This window comes from Patagioenas fasciata, chromosome W (genome assembly GCF_037038585.1).
Source record: "Patagioenas fasciata isolate bPatFas1 chromosome W, bPatFas1.hap1, whole genome shotgun sequence".
NCBI lineage: Eukaryota > Metazoa > Chordata > Aves > Columbiformes > Columbidae > Patagioenas > Patagioenas fasciata.
Window position 1 is genome coordinate 1,856,037 of NC_092559.1, and position 17,069 is coordinate 1,873,105.

Consider the following 17,069-nt stretch of genomic DNA (forward strand, 5'->3'; position numbering starts at 1 on the left):
ACAAAGAAACGGCCTCAAGTTGCATTGGGGAAGTTCAAATTGGATATTAGGACACATTTATTCATCTAAAGGGCTATGGGGCATTGGAACAGGCTGGCCAGGGCAGTGCTGGAGTCACCATCCCTGGAGGGGTTGAAAATACACAGATGAGGTTCTCAGGGACATGGGGTAGTGCCAGGGGTGGATTAATGCTTGGATTCGAAGATCCTGAGGCTCTGCATGGTTCTGTGTCTCCCCAACCTACGCCCCCTCGGCCGCCATGACAGCCACACCTCCTCCCTTAGCCCGCCCGCGGCTGCGCGCCCAGCGTCATGACGCCACTTCCGGCGCGGCGCTTTGCCACGGCAACGGGCGACGCGTCCCGCCTCCCCGGCCATGGACGCGCGGCGCCGGCAGCGGCCGCGGTGCCGGGAGGTGCCCGGGCCCTTCCCGCACTCCACGGCGCTGGTGAGCGGGTTCTTGGGGGGAGCTCCAGCCCCGTGCCGGTTGGGGCTGGGCCGTGTGAGAGGGGCGGGGAGCGACGCGGGGTTCCCGGGGGAGGCTGAGGCCTGGGGAGGGGGAGAAGGGGATGGAGCAGATTCAGTGGTGCCCAGTGACGGGATGAGGGGCAACGGGCACAGACTGAAGAACAGGAGGGTCCATCTGAATATAAGGGGGAACTTCTTTCCTTTGAGGTGCCAGAGCCTTGGAGCAGGCTGTCCAGAGAGGTTGTGGAGGTGGCTGGAGGGTACCTGTGGTGGGAATGCTTGTTGGGCAGGTGTAAAACACACCATAAGCGCTCTCTTGGATGAAGAGGATGAGATAGAAGTCATAGCCGTTTCTTTGTGTCCCTGTCTCCCCTCAGCTCCTGTTCTCCAGCTGAACCCCCCAGGTCCCTCAGCCGCTCCCATCACACTTGTGCTCCAGCCCCTTCCCCAGCTCCGTTCCCTTCTCTCTACTCACTCCAACACCTCAAGGCCTTTCTTGTGAGGTGATCCCGCCACCCCTCTGCCCACCATTTTGAACCATGAGGTGATTCTGTTGCCACCATTTGGAGCCCTGAGGTGATTCTGGTGCCACCATTTTGATCCCTGAGGTGATTATGGTGCCGCCATTTTGAGCTCTGAGGTGATTCTGGTGCCCCTGGTGCTGCCATTTTGAGCCCTGAGGTGATTCTGGTGCCACCATTTGGAGCCCTGAGGTGAGGAGCCCAAAACTGCCCCCAGGATTTGAGATTTGGCCTCATGTGTCCCCCCCAACACTTGGAAGATTTTCAGCTCTTCAATGCTGGATGAGACCATCCTACAGATTTCCCAACATCCCATATGGGATTCAAAGATGAGTCTTAGTTTATCTTTTTTTAAAAAAGATTCAAAACTGCATGGGTGGATGCCCTGGGGCCCAGTGGAACATTGGTTTTTCTACACATGCGCGTTTCTCTAATACAGCGAGCAAGAAATTGTTCCCCAGATCCAACCTCAACCTCCCCTGGCGCAACTTGAGGCCGTTTCTTTGTGTCCCTGTGTCCCCTCAGCTCCCGTTCTCCAGCTGAACCCCCCAGGTCCCTCAGCCGCTCCCATCACACTTGTGCTCCAGCTCCGTTCCCTTCTCTCCACTCGCTCCAGCACCTCAAGGCCTTTCTTGTGAGTGGCCCAAACTGACCCAGGATTTGAGGTGCGGCCTCACCTTATTTCATCATGAATTCATCCAAACCAAAACACAGATTATATTTTCACCCCTGCCAATGCTTTCTCTTACAGAGAGCCAGGCCTCCTAAAGAGCAAACCATTGAAAACTTTGCCTCCGCCCAAAGACGGGAAGAAAAAGAACTTGAATATGCCAATCTCTTAAAGCTCTACGCCCAGTATCGCCACGTCAACGAGTGGCAGAAACACAATGAGCAGAAATGGCTGCGCAGCGCCCTGCAGAGAAAGGTGGACGCGGCCATGCGGGAATATCTACCTGGAGCTGATGAGAGGAGAGAGAGGTACCAACCGCGTAGCTAAAACCAATATCTCCCTTAATATTTTCAATTTAACTTTGCTCTTGGAGAAGTGATGGTGGGAAAAACACTCAGTAGAGCTCAGCACCTTGTTACACAGTGTGTTGGGGCATAATATTAATTATTCATCATAACTGTAGGCGTGTTGGTGAAGCAGTGACGTAGAATAAACATTAGTTAATTGGGCTACTACTCGCTGAGCCAATCGCTAGAGATACTTATTTAAACACAGTAACTAGTACGGTTTGGGTTTGCAAGATGAAGAGCTTAATCCATGCCAGGACGGGACTTTTCTGTCATCAGAGGGGATTTTGCAGTGATCCCTGAGTTAAAATTTGATGTTCCCTTGGACAATGTTGGAAGGAGTGATGTGCTCGTTTTCACAGAATCCCAGAATCCCAGAATGTCAGGGTTTGGAAGGGACCTGGAAAGCTCATCCAGTGCAATCCCCCATGGAGCAGGAACACCCAGCTGAGGTTCCACAGGAAGGTGTCCAGGCGGGTTTGAATGTCTGCAGAGAAGGAGACTCCACAGCCTCCCTGGGCAGCCTGGGCCAGGCTCTGCCACCCTCACCATCAAGAAGTTTCTTCTCAAATTTAAGCGGAACCTCTTGTGTTCCAGTTTGAACCCATTACCCCTTGTCCTATCATTGGTTGTCACCCAGAAGGGCCTGGCTCCATCCTCCTGACACTCACCCTTTATCTGTAACCATGAATGAGGTCACCCCTCAGTGTTCTCTTGTCCAGCTCCAGAGCCCCAGCTCCCTCAGCCTTTCCTCACCCGGGAGATGCTCCACTCCCTTCAGCATCTTGGTGGCTGCGCTGGACTCTCTCCAGCAGTTCCCTGTCCTTCTGGAGCTGAGGGGCCACAACTGGACACAAGATTCCAGGTGTGGTCTCCCCAGGGCAGAGCAGAGGGGCAGGAGAACCTCTCTGACCTACTGACCACCCCCTTCTAACCCACCCCAGGTACCATTGGCCTTCCTGGCCACAAGGGCCCAGTGCTGGCTCATGCTCACCCTGCTGGCCCCAGGACCCCCAGCTCCCTTTTCACTGCTCTCCAACAGCTCATTCCCCAGCTTACACTGGAACCTGGGGTTGTTCCTACCCAGATGTAACACTCTGCACTTTCCCTTGCTACCTTCATTTTGCGCCTGTAACCAATAAACTAGAACTTTCTCCTTCTCCAGAATGATTATTTTAACTTCTGTTTAAATATTTTCAATACAGGCTTCGTGAGCTTCTGGAAGCAGAGGAAAACAAATACTTTGCTGAGATGGACGCGCTTGAAGAAACGGTACAGGAGAAACACGACAAAATGAAGGAACAAGCGAAAATACTGAGAGAAAAGAGAGAAAGAGAAAGACAACAACTGGTGGCTGAGAAACGGGAGCAGCAATTCAGGTATCACCAGAAAAATATCTTAGTGTTACCCCAAATAAATACCAAGAGGTGATTGGGCAAAAAGGTGACAATTTTGTTATCTTTAAGTAGCTCCAAATCTGTTTTCCCCTTGTTATTTTCATCCTTAAACAACTTGGTCCATGGAGAGATTTTGCTCATCAGGAGATGAATATTTGTTGAAGATCCATGACCAAAAATCTGTGTATGTTCATTATTGGTACCTTTAATATTGCATCCTCTTCTATTTTGCGATAACATCGGAAGGATCCATATGGAAAATGTTATCGCAGCGACTTTGGACCGTAAAATGAAGAAATAACCAGGGATGAGGGAAATACATGAGGTTTTTGCCTTCGGGAAGTGGTAAATACAGACATAATTTTAATGTTAAGAAGCTTAGGACATCAAGAGAGGAAGAAATCCAACCATCTGGGGGAGCAGATGCTTCTAAGTTGCTGTAAAAGCTGCCTTAAAGGAATTATTTTGATGAGATCAAGCAATTACAGGAGTATTTTCTATTATTCTACCCACGATGAACTTAAATAAAAGCTCTCTCCCCCTCTGAGAACGCAATTAAATTCAGATTAGTTTATAAGCGCAAAAAAGGATGAATAATTGTTTATTCCTTCACTGCTGAGAGAACTTTGAACCCATTGTGTTAAGGTATAAGAAGTAGAAGTTTCTTTCCCCTACACTGCTCTCCAACAGCTCATTCCCCAACTTACACTGGAACCTGGGGTTGTTCCTGCCCAGATTCAAGACTCTACACTTGCCCTTGTTCTATTTCATTCCATTGTTATTCCTCTGTGTCTGTCACACCTGTAGATCTTCACCCTTGTTGATGAACATTGATATCCTGATGATAAAACAATTAAAATACTCATATATTGGCCACAATAAAGATTGTTTGACAGCGTATTCTAGTGGTTCCTGTTGACCAGCGTAACCTATATTTCCGCTCTCTGAGGATTTTCCCCATGGGAATGAGCTTTCGAGTGACCAGGAGACTTATTTTAAGTCTTTATTTGAATGAAGAACAACCCACATGTTTGAACGAGCGTATTCTGCATGTGGTTTATATGTAAAAGAAAGGCCTATATATGCAAACCTCACACAGCATATGTTCCAACTACATCTATACCTTTTCCCCCTCTCCCCCCCCTTTTCCCCCTCTCCCCCCCCTTTTCCCCCTCTCCCCCCCCTTTTCCCCCCTCTCCCCCCCTTTTCCCCCCTCTCCCCCCCGTTTCCCCCCTCTCCCCCCCCGTTTCCCCCCTCTCCCCCCCCGTTTCCCCCCTCTCCCCCCCGTTTCCCCCCTCTCCACCCCCGTTTCCCCCCTCTCCACCCCCGTTTCCCCCCTCTCCACCCCCTGTTTCCCCCCCTCCACCCCCTGTTTCCCCCCCTCCACCCCCCTTTTTCCCCCCCTCCACCCCCCTTTTTCCCCCCTCCACCCCCCTTTTTCCCCCCCTCCACCCCCCTTCTTCCTTTCCCCCTTCCCCCCTTCTTCCTTCCCTCCTTCCCCCTTCTTCCTTCCCTCCTTCCCCCCTTCTTCCTTCCCTCCTTCCCCCCCTCCTTCCCCCCTTCTTCCTTCCCGCCTTCCCCCCTTCTTCCTTCCCTCCTTCCCCCCTCTTCCTTCCCTCCTTCCCCCCTTCTTCCTCCTTCCCCCCCTTCTTCCTCCTTCCCCCCTTCTTCCTCCTTCCCCCCCTTCTTCCTCCTTCCCCCCTTCTTCCTCCTTCCCCCCCTTCTTCCTCCTTCCCCCCCTTCTTCCTCCTTCCCCCCCTTCTTCCTCCTTCCCCCCCTTCTTCCTCCTTCCCCCCTTCTTCCTCCTTCCCCCCTTCTTCCTCCTTCCCCCCTTCTTCCTCCTTCCCCCCCTTCTTCCGCCTTCCCCCCCTTCTTCCGCCTTCCCCCCCTTCTTCCGCCTTCCCCCCCTTCTTCCGCCTTCCCCCCCTTCTTCCGCCTTCCCCCCCTTCTTCCGCCTTCCCCCCCTTCTTCCGCCTTCCCCCCCTTCTTCCGCCTTCCCCCCCTTCTTCCGCCTTCCCCCGCCTTCCCCCCCCGCCTTCCCCCGCCTTCCCCCCCCGCCTTCCCCCGCCTTCCCCCCCCTCCTTCCCCCGCCTTCCCCCCCCTCCTTCCCCCGCCTTCCCCCCCCTCCTTCCCCCGCCTTCCCCCCCCTCCTTCCCCCGCCTTCCCCCCCCTCCTTCCCCCGCCTTCCCCCCCCTCCTTCCCCCGCCTTCCCCCCCCTCCTTCCCCCGCCTTCCCCCCCCTCCTTCCCCCTCCTTCCCCCCCCTCCTTCCTCCTCCTTCCCCCCCTCCTTCCTCCTCCTTCCCCCCCCTCCTTCCTCCTCCTTCCCCCCCCTCCTTCCTCCTCCTTCCCCCCCCTCCTTCCTCCTCCTTCCCCCCCTCCTTCCTCCTCCTTCCCCCCCCTCCTTCCTCCTCCTTCCCCCCCCTCCTTCCTCCTCCTTCCCCCCCCTCCTTCCTCCTCCTTCCCCCCCCTCCTTCCTCCTCCTTCCCCCCCTCCTTCCTCCTCCTTCCCCCCCCTCCTTCCTCCTCCTTCCCCCCCCTCCTTCCTCCTCCTTCCCCCCCCTCCTTCCTCCTCCTTCCCCCCCCTCCTTCCTCCTCCTTCCCCCCCCTCCTTCCTCCTCCTTCCCCCCCCTCCTTCCTCCTCCTTCCCCCCCCTCCTTCCTCCTCCTTCCCCCCCCTCCTTCCTCCTCCTTCCCCCCCCTCCTTCCTCCTCCTTCCCCCCCCTCCTTCCTCCTCCTTCCCCCCCCCTCCTTCCTCCTCCTTCCCCCCCCTCCTTGTTTTCTCCTTTTCCTACAAATGAAGATCCAGGAGCTGCTCCCCAACAGATCAAGGTGCAAATCTCCCTCCAATCTCTCTTTGATTTCCTACACCTCCCAAAGAGCCAGCGCCACACCAGCTGTAGAATTTGGCATCCCAAGCACCATTCCTATGTATCTATATGACCCAGGATCCTCCATCATCCTCACCCCACCTAACTCATGCGTTATTTTGCGCCTTAGTATTTCAACTTCAACCTTTTCCCTTGCCTTTCCAGCCAACAATGCGAGGAGCTCCGCATGCACCTGACCAAGAAGCACCAGCGGGAAGTGTGCGCCGACCGGCTGGCCCAGTTGGCTCTGAAGGAAGAGCTGAAAAAGCACCAGCAGGAGGAGGAGCAGATGTTCGCCGAGCTCTGGAAGCAGGACAGGCTGGCCAAGGAGCAGCGAGACGCCTCCGAGATGCAGAAATCAGCACAACGGCACCGGGAAACGCTCAACGTTCTCGGCGCCCAGGTCGCGGCGCTCGACGCTCGCAAAGAGGAGGAGAAGCGGCTGAAGGAAGAAGAGGCTCAGTTGCTGGTAATTTCTATATAATTCTCCATTCGGAGATGTCTAGAAGGCCCTCCTGGTGATAGGCTTACTAAACATTTAGATTAATCCATACATTCTTTGTGTCTTCACTGATTCCATTAGGATCTGAGACTGTCCTATTATGCTAAGCCTCTTTCCTGTGGCAAACGCGCTCCTGTTTACTGAGGGAAATACGGCTTTTGAAACTCAGCGTGTCAAGGATTTGGGCATTTCAAGCCTCTCGGAGCCTTTTGTGGGAAATCAACGTGTTTTTAAGCTTTTAGAATCGTAGAATTATTAATCGTTTTGGTTGGAAGAGACTATCGAGATCATTGAGTCCAAGCATTAACCCACCCCTGGCACTGCCCCATGGCCCTGAGAACCTCATCTCTGTGTCTTTTCAACCCCTCCAGAGATGGTGACTCCAGCCTGTTCCAATGCCCCACAGCCCTTTAGATGAATAAATGTGTCCTAATATCCAATTTAAACTTCCCCAATGCAACTTGAGGCCGTTTCTTTGTGTCCCTGTCTCCCCTCAGCTCCTGTTCTCCAGCTGAACCCCCCAGGTCCCTCAGCCGCTCCCATCACACTTGTGCTCCAGCCCCTTCCCCAGCTCCGTTCCCTTCTCTCCACTCACTCCAGCACCTCAAGGCCTTTCTTGGGAGGTGATCCCGCCACCCTTCTGACCACCATTTGGAGCCCTGAGGTGACTCTGGTGCCGCCATTTGGAGACCTGAGGTGACTCTGGTACCACCATTTGGAGCCCCAAGGTGATTCTGGTACCCCCAGGGCCACCATTTTGAGCCCTGAGGTGATTCTGGTGCCGCCATTTGGAGACCTGAGGTGACTCTGGTACCACCATTTGGAGCCCCAAGGTGATTCTGGTACCCCCAGGGCCACCATTTTGAGCCCTGAGGTGACTCTGGTACCATCATTTGGAGCCCTGAGGTGATTCTGGTGCCACCATTTGGAGCCCTGAGGTGATTCTGGTGCTACCATTTGGAGCCCTGAGGTGACTCTGGTACCGTCATTTTGAGCCCTGAGGTGACTCTGGTACCATCATTTGGAGCCCTGAGGTGATTCTGGTGCCACCATTTTGAGCCCTGAGGTGATTCTGGTGCCATTTTGAACCCTGAGGTGATTCTGGTGCCGCCATTTTGAACCCTGAGGTGATTCTGGTGCCGCCATTTTGAACCCTGAGGTGATTCTGGTGCCCTTGGTGCCATTTTGAACCCTGAGGTGATTCTGGTGCCGCCTTTTGGAGCCCTGAGGTGATTCTGGTGCCATTTGGAGCCCTGAGGTGATTCTGTTACCGCCATTTTGAGCCCTGAGGTGATTCTGATTTCCTTGTGTCCCAGCTGGGACGCACAACACCAGATCTCAGACCACGATACGCATTTATGTACAAAATCCCAACTGCTTATGCCTCAGCTGATGGAATTTCAGAATATACACCCTTTATATTTTATTTTTTAACTAATTCAGTGCCTAAACGCTCTCACCCATTAGTCCTGGCTGCTCTTGGGCGTCATTACGGGAAGCGTTTGGCTGCCTTGGCCCAACCATTGTGGTCAATACGCTGTTGTTTTTGTTCCTATCCCTTTCCAGTATAGGCTTGTTGTAGTTGTGCTGGTCTTACTGGTGCTTGCTAGTGTTATTTTTTAATTTTGACTAAAGAATCTTAAATTATACGTATACCCGTTAGCTTTTTTCATTGTTTCTTTGTTAAGAACTCAACTTTACCGTCGCTTTTCCTGTTCTTTCCAATATAAGGTGGAAATGGAAATTCAGTAACTGCCCGTCAGAATATAAGGATGCAATTACTTCATATAAATGTATGTCCGCTAGAGATGCAGAATATCCGCAATATGTGAAGCTCTGTTATCATTAAGTGAAAATCTTAAGCTACTTATCTTTGCTCTTCAATGTTCCAGTTAAACTAATTTTAGCCATCGTTTGGCTGGAAGTTATGCAAGGACTCTTACAGCTGGGCATGAACAACCCCAGGTTCCAGTATAAGTTGGGAATGAGCTATTAGAGAGCAGCGTAGGGGAAAGGGAGCTGGGGGTCCTGGGGATAGCAGGGTGAGCATGAGCCAGCACTGGGCCCTTGTGGCCAGGAAGGCCAATGGTACCTGGGGTGGGTTAGAAGGGGGTGGTCAGTAGGTCAGAGAGGTTCTCCTGCCCCTCTGCTCTGCCCTGGGGATACCACTGGATCTCCAATGGCTTTGAGGGCATCTCCCATGGTTAAGTTGGGGGTTCTCCAATGTGTTTGGGGGGATCTCCAATGTGTTTTTGGGGATCTCCAGTGAGTTGGGGGATTTCCAATGGGTTTGAGAGGATCTCAAATGGGTTTGGAGTAATCTCCAAAGTGTTGGGGAGATCTCCAGTGGGTCTCGGAGCTTCTCCAATGGGTTTGTGTATCTCCAATGGGTTAGGAATCTCCAATGGTTTGGGGGAACTTTAATGGGTTTGGAAGGATCTCCAAGGGGTTGGGGGATCTCCCATGGTTGGGTTGGGAGATCTTCCATGGTTGGGCTGGGGAATCTCCAATGTGTTTGGGCATTTCCAAGGGTGTTGGGGGATCTCCAATGGGTTGGGGGATTTCCAATGGGTTTGGGGGGGGATCTCCAATGGGTTTTGGAGATCTCCAATAGGTTGCGGGACCTCCAATGAGATGGGTGATATCCAATGGGTTTGGGGGAATCTCTAATGGGTTGGGAGAATCTCCAGTGGGTTGAGGGTATCTCCAGTGGTTTTGGGGGGATCTCCAATGGCTTTGAGGGCATCTCCCATGGTTAAGTTGGGGATGTGCAATGGGTTGGGGGACCTCCAATGTGTTTGGGGGGATCTCCAATGGGTGAGGGTGTCAGAGCCTGGCCCAGGCTGCCCAGGGAGGCTGTGGAGTCTCCTTCTCTGCAGACATTCAAACCCGCCTGGACACCTTCCTGTGGAACCTCAGCTGGGTGTTCCTGCTCCATGGGGGGATTGCACTGGATGAGCTTTCCAGGTCTATTCCAACCCCTGACATTGTGGGATTTTACAATCTGGTTATTTTTCCCGTTGTAGGAAGAACAGCAGAAGCTGCTTAAGCAAGAAAATGAACAACGTCAGATGGAGAAGCGACAGAAACAGAAAGAACTCAGGGACACGTTGCTCAGCGCAGCCGAGGACAAGAAGCAGCATCTTAATGAGGAAAAACAAAGCGAACTCGCCCTCGAGATGAAGATCTTAGAAAAAGCTCTTCAAGAACCCCAGGAAGACCCTGAGGAGAAAACAAAAAGAAAAGTAAGAGCTGAAGAAAGTCAATATTTAACTTATTCCAACTCATTAATACTAAGAAAAGGTTTAAAATCTTGAAGAGCTGGATATATATGCAAAACCACATGTTAAACATCTTGGAGATGCCATGAAAGGCAGATGAGTCTGTTTGCCCATTGAAAATGGGTCTTGACGTAACTTTGAGAGAGCAAGGAGCTGAATTCTTTACTCTGCTCCAGGCATTTAGAAGCTCACGTACGTTAGGAAAGTTGCATAAACCCACTGTTAGACCTTAGAGGAGGTGACGTTTATTATTGTGTCTTAACATATTTCTCAATCCCGAGGTTTCTAATGCAGGTGAGGGTGAAGTAGCTTGATCAGCTCTCCAAATATCTGTGCGTTCGCAGCACGAGCTGTTCAAGGAGCAACAGAACTACCTGGCGCACCGGGCTCAACAGCTGGAGGAGGAGAAACGGCGCCAAAAGGAAGACGAGCAGCTCCTGGATGAGGAGATGGCCAAGATTTGGGCCAAGAAGGCCGAACAACTGCGGTTAGAAAGGGAGGCGAGAGAGCAGCTGCTGAAAAACGTCCTGGATACACGACAACTGCAGGTTGAGGAGAAGCGTAAGTGATAACGGCTGAATCGCCTTCTGAAACTTGACTCCTACGGGCGTTTATAGGATCTTTTTGGTGGTAAAGTGATGCTTGAGATCATCGAGTCCCGCTGGAAAATGCACAGAATACACAGCAAGGGGTTCCTGATGCTTTAGCGGTTTGATTTATGATTTAAGCCAAGACCATCTTGACCACCCACCCCATTTTGGGAAGATGTTTGACAGCCCTTGGATGGCCTGTTCTGCCCCATTGCCCACAGCGATAATATCACAGAATCCCAGAATGTCAGGGGTTGGAATGGACCTGGAAAGCTCATCCAGTGCAATCCCCCCATGGAGCAGGAACACCCAGCTGAGGTTCCACAGGAAGGGGTCCAGGCGGGTTTGAATGTCTGCAGAGAAGGAGACTCCACAACCTCCCTGAGCAGCCTGGGCCAGGCTCTGACACCCTCACTAAGAAGAAGTTGCTTCTCAAATTTAAGTGGAACCTTTTGTGTTCCAGTTTGAACCCATTACCCCTTGTCCTATCACTGGTTGTCACTGAGAAGAGCCTGGCTCCATGCTCCTGATACTCACCTTTTATATATCTGTAACCATGAATGAGGTCACCCCTCAGTGTTCTCTTGTCCAGCTCCAGAGCCCCAGCTCCCTCAGCCTTTCCTCACCCGGGAGATGCTCCACTCCCTTCAGCATCTTGGTGGCTGCGCTGGACTCTCTGCAGCAGTTCCCTGTCCTTCTGGAACTGAGGGGCCACAACTGGACACAAGATTCCAGGTGTGGTCTCCCGAGGGCAGAGCAGAGGGGCAGGAGAACCTCTCTGACCTACTGACCACCCCCTTCTAACCCACCCCAGGTACCATTGGCCTTCCTGGCCACAAGGGCCCAGTGCTGGCTCATGGTCACTCTGCTGGCCCCAGGACCCCCAGCTCCCTTTTCCCCTACACTGCTCTCTAATAGTCACTCTATTCCCTCATCCAAATAATTGATTAATATATTGAATAATCCCGGCCCCAGCACTGCCCCCTGAGGCACTGCACTGGATCCAGGCCTCAACTGGACTCTGCCCCATTGCCCACGACTCTCTGGCTTCTTCCCTTCAGCCAGTTCCCACTCCACCTCACCACCCGCTCATCCAGACCGCACTCCCTCAGTTCAGCTGTGAGGATGCTGTGGGACACTGTGCCAAATGCCTCACTCAAGGCATATTCTCAGCACATACCTAGTGCTGTTCGATTTTGCTTTTTATTATGTATAATGCATGATTTTTTAAGGCGTTAAGATGCTTACTTAGACTAGCAAGTCCTGGCCTTTGCCTAGAATGAACCAAATGGGTACAAAAGGAAGAGATGGGGGCCAAAACCAGAATAGCCACACAAATATACTCACTATTTTTGCACTTTAGCAGCGATTTTCTTAAAAAGGGAATTCCTTACACTAATATCCTGTTACAATCACCAAAGCAAAGCCCAGTAAAGCACAGCTTACATGAGCAAGCAATCTGTATTTATTATATTAAGTTCTGAATGCAAAATCTTTTTGCGTTCTGAGTGGGTCAAAACCAAATGAGAATAACTTGATATTGTTCACGTGCCTCTGGAGAAGCAAGGAAACTTAGTCTTGCTCTTTAGGCTTGAACTCAGGCTCGCTGTCCCTCTAAGCTTAGCTTATCTTCTACAAGTTGGTTTGGTTTTCAGTGCAAAGAAACGCAAAGGAGCAGGAAGAACTCGCTCAGGAGAGGTTGTTATTCGCCGAAGCCATCGCAGAACTCAAACGTATAGAAGAAGAAAAATACGTGAGGTAGTTTCCTTTTGTTCTTTTATCCCATCATTTCATTTAATCGCCCATCGATCTTTTAATTCGTATTTTCCGATAACTCTAAGAGCGCCCGGTGGGTTTTCTTCTGTTCAGAGCTGCTCTGTTGGTGCGAGATCAGAATTAGCGACTTAATCACATAAATAACGGCGTCTCATTACGTCTCGTTTTGGGCTTTTTTAACCCATTGCATGACTTGTTTGTTAAATACACCCCCTCCTACTCCGAGCTGTTATTAGGGAGGAGGGTTAATGAGGGCTTAGTTCGTTACTTACCTGGGAGAACTAGTGCTAATTGCTCAACTCCACCCACACGCCTCAATTAAACTGTCATTTAATCAGCCATCAACTTGCTGCAAGTAAACATGGAATTCTTACCTTAGGGTGAAAAGAGTTACCCGCAGTAGCTAAAATGTTCCTCTGGGTGTCATGCAAAGGACATTATTTCACTTATTCCCTTTATTTTTGATGCTCATGCCCTTTCTCCGCACTTGGGAGGTCACCAAGTTACTGGGAATGTTGCCTTCTCTGCTCTTAATCTCCCCATTTGGAAGGCAACACGCTGAGTTTCGTCTTAAGCTTCGCTTAGCAAAGCCGGCGTTTAGTTGTGTCACTTGTGGTCCATCCCAATTGTATTTACACCCGAATCTTGAGTCAACTGTTGGCATTTGAGGCGTCTTTGTGACTCCTGCTTCACCAATGAGCCCAGACAGGGGTAGGAGATTCTTTAGTCTAAAGCTAACGGATTAAATAATTGATTAGTTTTTAAGCCACGCTTTATAAATAACCCATTCCTATGTTATTTCCAGGAAAGTCAAGGAAATAAAAGAATACCAAGAGCAACTCAGGGCTCAAATCACCCAGCGACAACAGGCCCGTGATGCTGAGGAAGAAGAGAAGCAGCGAGAACGCGAGTCGGGTTTAGCGGCAGAGCGAGCTTACCAAGAGAGGATCCAGGACGTTCTAGCAAAGCCTTATGATCAAACAGCAAAAATCCACCCTTTGAGACGAAAACTCAGGTCTAACTCTCAAGAAGTTCGCTTATGATGCTTTCCTATCTATTTTTATGATACTTTCCTATCTATTTTTATGATACTTTCCTATCTATTTTTATCCTGCTTTCCCACTTTGATGGGGTGGACGACTTGGCCGTGGCAGAGCTGGGAACTCCAATCCCAATCACATCACTCCAGATTTACCCCCAAATTTAAAACCCTGGCGCTTGCCAATATGATAAAATATTTAATAGGCTACTGCTTGTTAAATATGATCAGCACAAGTTTTGATTCCCAAAGGAACAGAAGCCTTTGCCTTCCAAATGAGAGATTTCCAGCACTTAGGACACACTTCAGGGATTTTCTCTGTATTTTGCGGGCTTTAGTTTCTCTTTAATTAAAGTCTTCTATTAATGGAAGATCAGAACAGGGATGGCAGCGCTTTCTTCTGCGTTGTCATTACCACCCCATCCTCACCGAAATCTTTACTCCTTATACATTTTCTTTCTACGGTTTAATTAATAAAAGGAGACGAACAAGTTTTGTTTGCCCAACAAAACTATTTTGCAGAGATTTCCCCAGCGCCGCCTGCGATTTATTTGGATTCACCAAGGACGTTAGAGTGAGGAAAATAAGGAGATATTCGTGCTGTTTGTTGTCCTCCCATCGGATCCGTGGTGCTGCGGGGGGGCTAAAGGAACAGGTGACAAATACAGGGGACAGTTTCACCCCCAAAGGACAAGGAGCCACCAGCGATGGCTTTAAAGGCAAACTGGGTGCCCAGCGAACAACGCAGCCCAAACCACGGGTGGCAGAGCAAACAAAGCCTAAGCACATTTTCTGCCTGCTTAGTTAATATGCAAAATACCTCCGATGCTAATGAGCAGCTAGAGTGATTCATCAGGAATATTTTGCATTCGCATCGTCCTTCTCGAGCTCAGAAAGCGCCTCGTAAGCAGGAATAGAAGCACCTGGGGATGGAGGGAAGCGGATTGAACAAAAACCCATCCCTGGCGCTTTCCTCCAATGGATTTCCAGTGGGCTGGTGTGGGTGACACCCCATTAAAGCTGTTCCTACACCCCATTAAAGCTGTTCCTGCACCCCAATAAATGGGGCGTCCCCTCATGGCAGCACCTCAAACCACCCAGAGGAACCTGCTTGAGGTTTTGTTACTTTTTTTCTCTTGGAAAAGGAATAAAAAGGTTAAAAAAGCCCAAACCCAAGGAGAAACGGGGTGTGTTTGAGTGAAGGGGTGATGCTTTGCCCCTCTGCCTGGCACCCTGCCTGGGGATCAGGGCAGGAAGCAGCTGGGACCGGGGAGGTGAAGAGAAATATGTCTAAAAAAGGGTTTTTCTTAAAATCTATTTGTAAACCGGCACAAGGGGTGAAGCAAAGCGCTGCTCCTTTACCCCCCCGAGCCCGGGAAAAGCAGAGCACAGCCGAACCGAGCCGAACTCAGCCGAGTGGAACCGAGCCCAGCCGAGCGGAGCCGAACTCAGCCGAGCCAAAGTCAGCCGAGCGGAGCCGAGTCGAACCGAGCCCATCAGTGGCGAGCGGAGCCGAACCCAGCCGAACGGAGCCGAACTCAGCCGAACCGAACTGAACTCAGCCGAACCGAACCCAGCCGAGCGGAACCGAACCCAGCCGAACGGAGCCGAACTCAGCCGAGTGGAACCGGACCCAGCCGAGCGGAACCGAACTCAGCCGAACCGAACCCAGCCGAGCGGAGCCGAACCCAGCCGAGTGGAGCCGAACGCAGCCGAGCCGTGCCCGGCCGCACCGCCCCATACCTGCGCGGGGCGCGGCGGGGGCGGTTCTTCTTCCTCCTCCTCCTCCTCCTCCTCCTCCTGCCCCCTTCGCCGCGCCGCTCCCTTTCCTTCCCCGCGCCCCGGCCGGCGGCGGCGGGTCTAAAGGTCGGTGTGTCTGTCCGGCGGTCGGTCCGGCGGCGCCGCTCGCTGCCTGCCGGCCCCATGCCCCGCGCTTAGCGCCGCCCGCCCCGGCCATGTCCGCCGCGCAGCTCTACACCAAGGTGAGCGGGGCGCCTTTTGGCGGGGGGGTGCGTGAGTGTGTGTGTGTGGGGGTGTGTGGGGGGTGTGTGTGTATCTTTCCACTCGTGAACCGGCAACTTTCCCCGTGTTCCCCACGCGTACCGGGACGGGTCCCCCCCGCCAGCGCGGCCCCTCACGGGGTTCCCCCCCCCGGGTGCCCGGTTCCGTGAACTTCGCCCGTGGGTCGCGGTTGTGTCGGCGTTAAACTCGCTCCCTCACCTCAGCGCGTTCTAAAACACCCTCAGCTTCCCTAAATCCTCACAGAATAATGATTTTTACCTCACATTCCCTCCGCCGGAGTGGAGGGCGAGGGGAAAACGCTCCTGTGAGGAACCGAAATACTCTCAAAGTGCCCAATTTCTAGTTTCTTTTTCCTTCTGCGCCTCCCAAATCCGAGCCCTCAGCGCACCTGCTTCCTCATGGCAGCGGGGGAGGGAACATGGCTGGTGGCCTGGCACTTTTATTTGGATTTGATTTTGTTTTGTTGCTGTGGGATATTCAGGGTGTTTTTGCTCCTTGGCCGAAGCGGTTTGGGGGTGATTTGGGGGGTTTTGCCCCCTTTAAAGCAAGACTTTGGTACCTAGAGAGGTTTATGTGCACGGAGAGAGCGTCTCACTGCATCTTCAACCCATCGATAACACCAGGCAGGGGCCGATGGAGAAAAGCGCTCGGCTTCAAAGCGCCTTTTGCTGAAAGACTCTAAAAGCATCGTGATTTTACCAATAAGAATTTTACTGTTTGAAATTCTTCCTGTGGCGATGTTATCAGCTTGACACCGACCCTCTCAAGGCACCGCTTTTTGTCTCCCGGGCTGAACTTTGCTGCAGATTTCTGCCTGTGTAACTCGTGTTTTTATGTAATATTGGGGGTTGCCGCTTGGCTTGTTGGTTTTTTTTGGCTGTCGCTGTCAAACGGACGCAGGACGAATGGTGAATGTGGCAGCTCCTCCTTTTGAACCTGTGGGAACTGAAGAAGTGGGGCTGCCCTCTTGATTTTTCGCTTCACAAGCGAAAGTCTCGAGGTTTGGAAAACCTTTTATTGAGTTTTCTCTTGGAAAATCGCGAGTCGAGCTGTGGTTCAACTGCTCCGACGTGCGGCATCTGGTGGGGTGAGCGTGTGGATGCGATGGGGAGGTGGTGGTTGTGTTATCCATATCTATGGGCTGGTTAAGTGATTCTTAACTTGATACTCAGGTAATTAACCCACGTGGTGTTTTTATGCTGACTTGATTCGGTTTATACTCCTGCTCAATGGGTATGAGATACCCGTGGTGATCCTGGTGCTGGAAGTGATGGGGATTTGGTGACAATACATTCACATCACTAATATTTAATTTATTGTTAATAACAACAAGGATTCCTGATGAGAGCTGCTGTTTCAACACTGACCCTTCTGCTGGTGTCCGTCTGTCTTGCGGGGACATTTTGGGGCCACGGATGGTGCCTTGAACCTATGTGGGTCATTTGTGGGGCTGAGCGTTGGCCTTGCGGTGAAATTTAGGACTATCCTGCTGGGTTGGCTGCTGTGTGAAGACTCAGCACTGACTTTGAAGCCCAGAAAATGTTTCCTGTGACTTTGAGTATATAATAAAAAACCCCAAAAATTAAAAGAAT

At 51.6% G+C, this 17,069-nt stretch overlaps 2 protein-coding genes across 4 annotated transcripts in view; both read left to right on the plus strand.

Moving 5' to 3' along the window:
* Positions 1-360: 360 nt before the first annotated feature.
* On the plus strand, positions 361-14,386 carry LOC136114622 (cilia- and flagella-associated protein 53-like). Of its 2 annotated transcripts, XM_071801687.1 has the most exons (9): positions 369-447; positions 1,514-1,653; positions 1,740-1,966; positions 3,211-3,384; positions 6,433-6,736; positions 9,796-10,014; positions 10,395-10,611; positions 12,296-12,398; positions 13,222-14,386. In XM_071801687.1, the coding sequence occupies exons 3-9, from the start codon at positions 1,926-1,928 to the stop codon at positions 13,457-13,459; spliced, it is 1,296 nt and encodes a 431-aa protein (XP_071657788.1). In that variant the 5' UTR covers positions 369-447; positions 1,514-1,653; positions 1,740-1,925; the 3' UTR covers positions 13,460-14,386. The 2 variants fall into 2 exon arrangements, with proteins under 2 accessions (XP_065716108.1, XP_071657788.1); XM_065860036.2 differs by lacking the exon at positions 1,514-1,653 and having other exon boundaries at positions 361-447.
* An 88-nt stretch (positions 14,387-14,474) lies between these two features.
* Positions 14,475-17,069, plus strand: part of LOC136114514 (unconventional myosin-Vb-like) — an 83,856-nt gene continuing 81,261 nt past the window's right edge. For both annotated transcript variants that reach the window (XM_065859876.2, XM_071801686.1), the window contains exon 1: positions 14,475-15,437. In XM_065859876.2, coding sequence (XP_065715948.1) covers positions 15,411-15,437 — 27 coding nt within the window. In that variant the 5' untranslated portion in view covers positions 14,475-15,410. The remainder of the gene's footprint in view (positions 15,438-17,069) is intronic.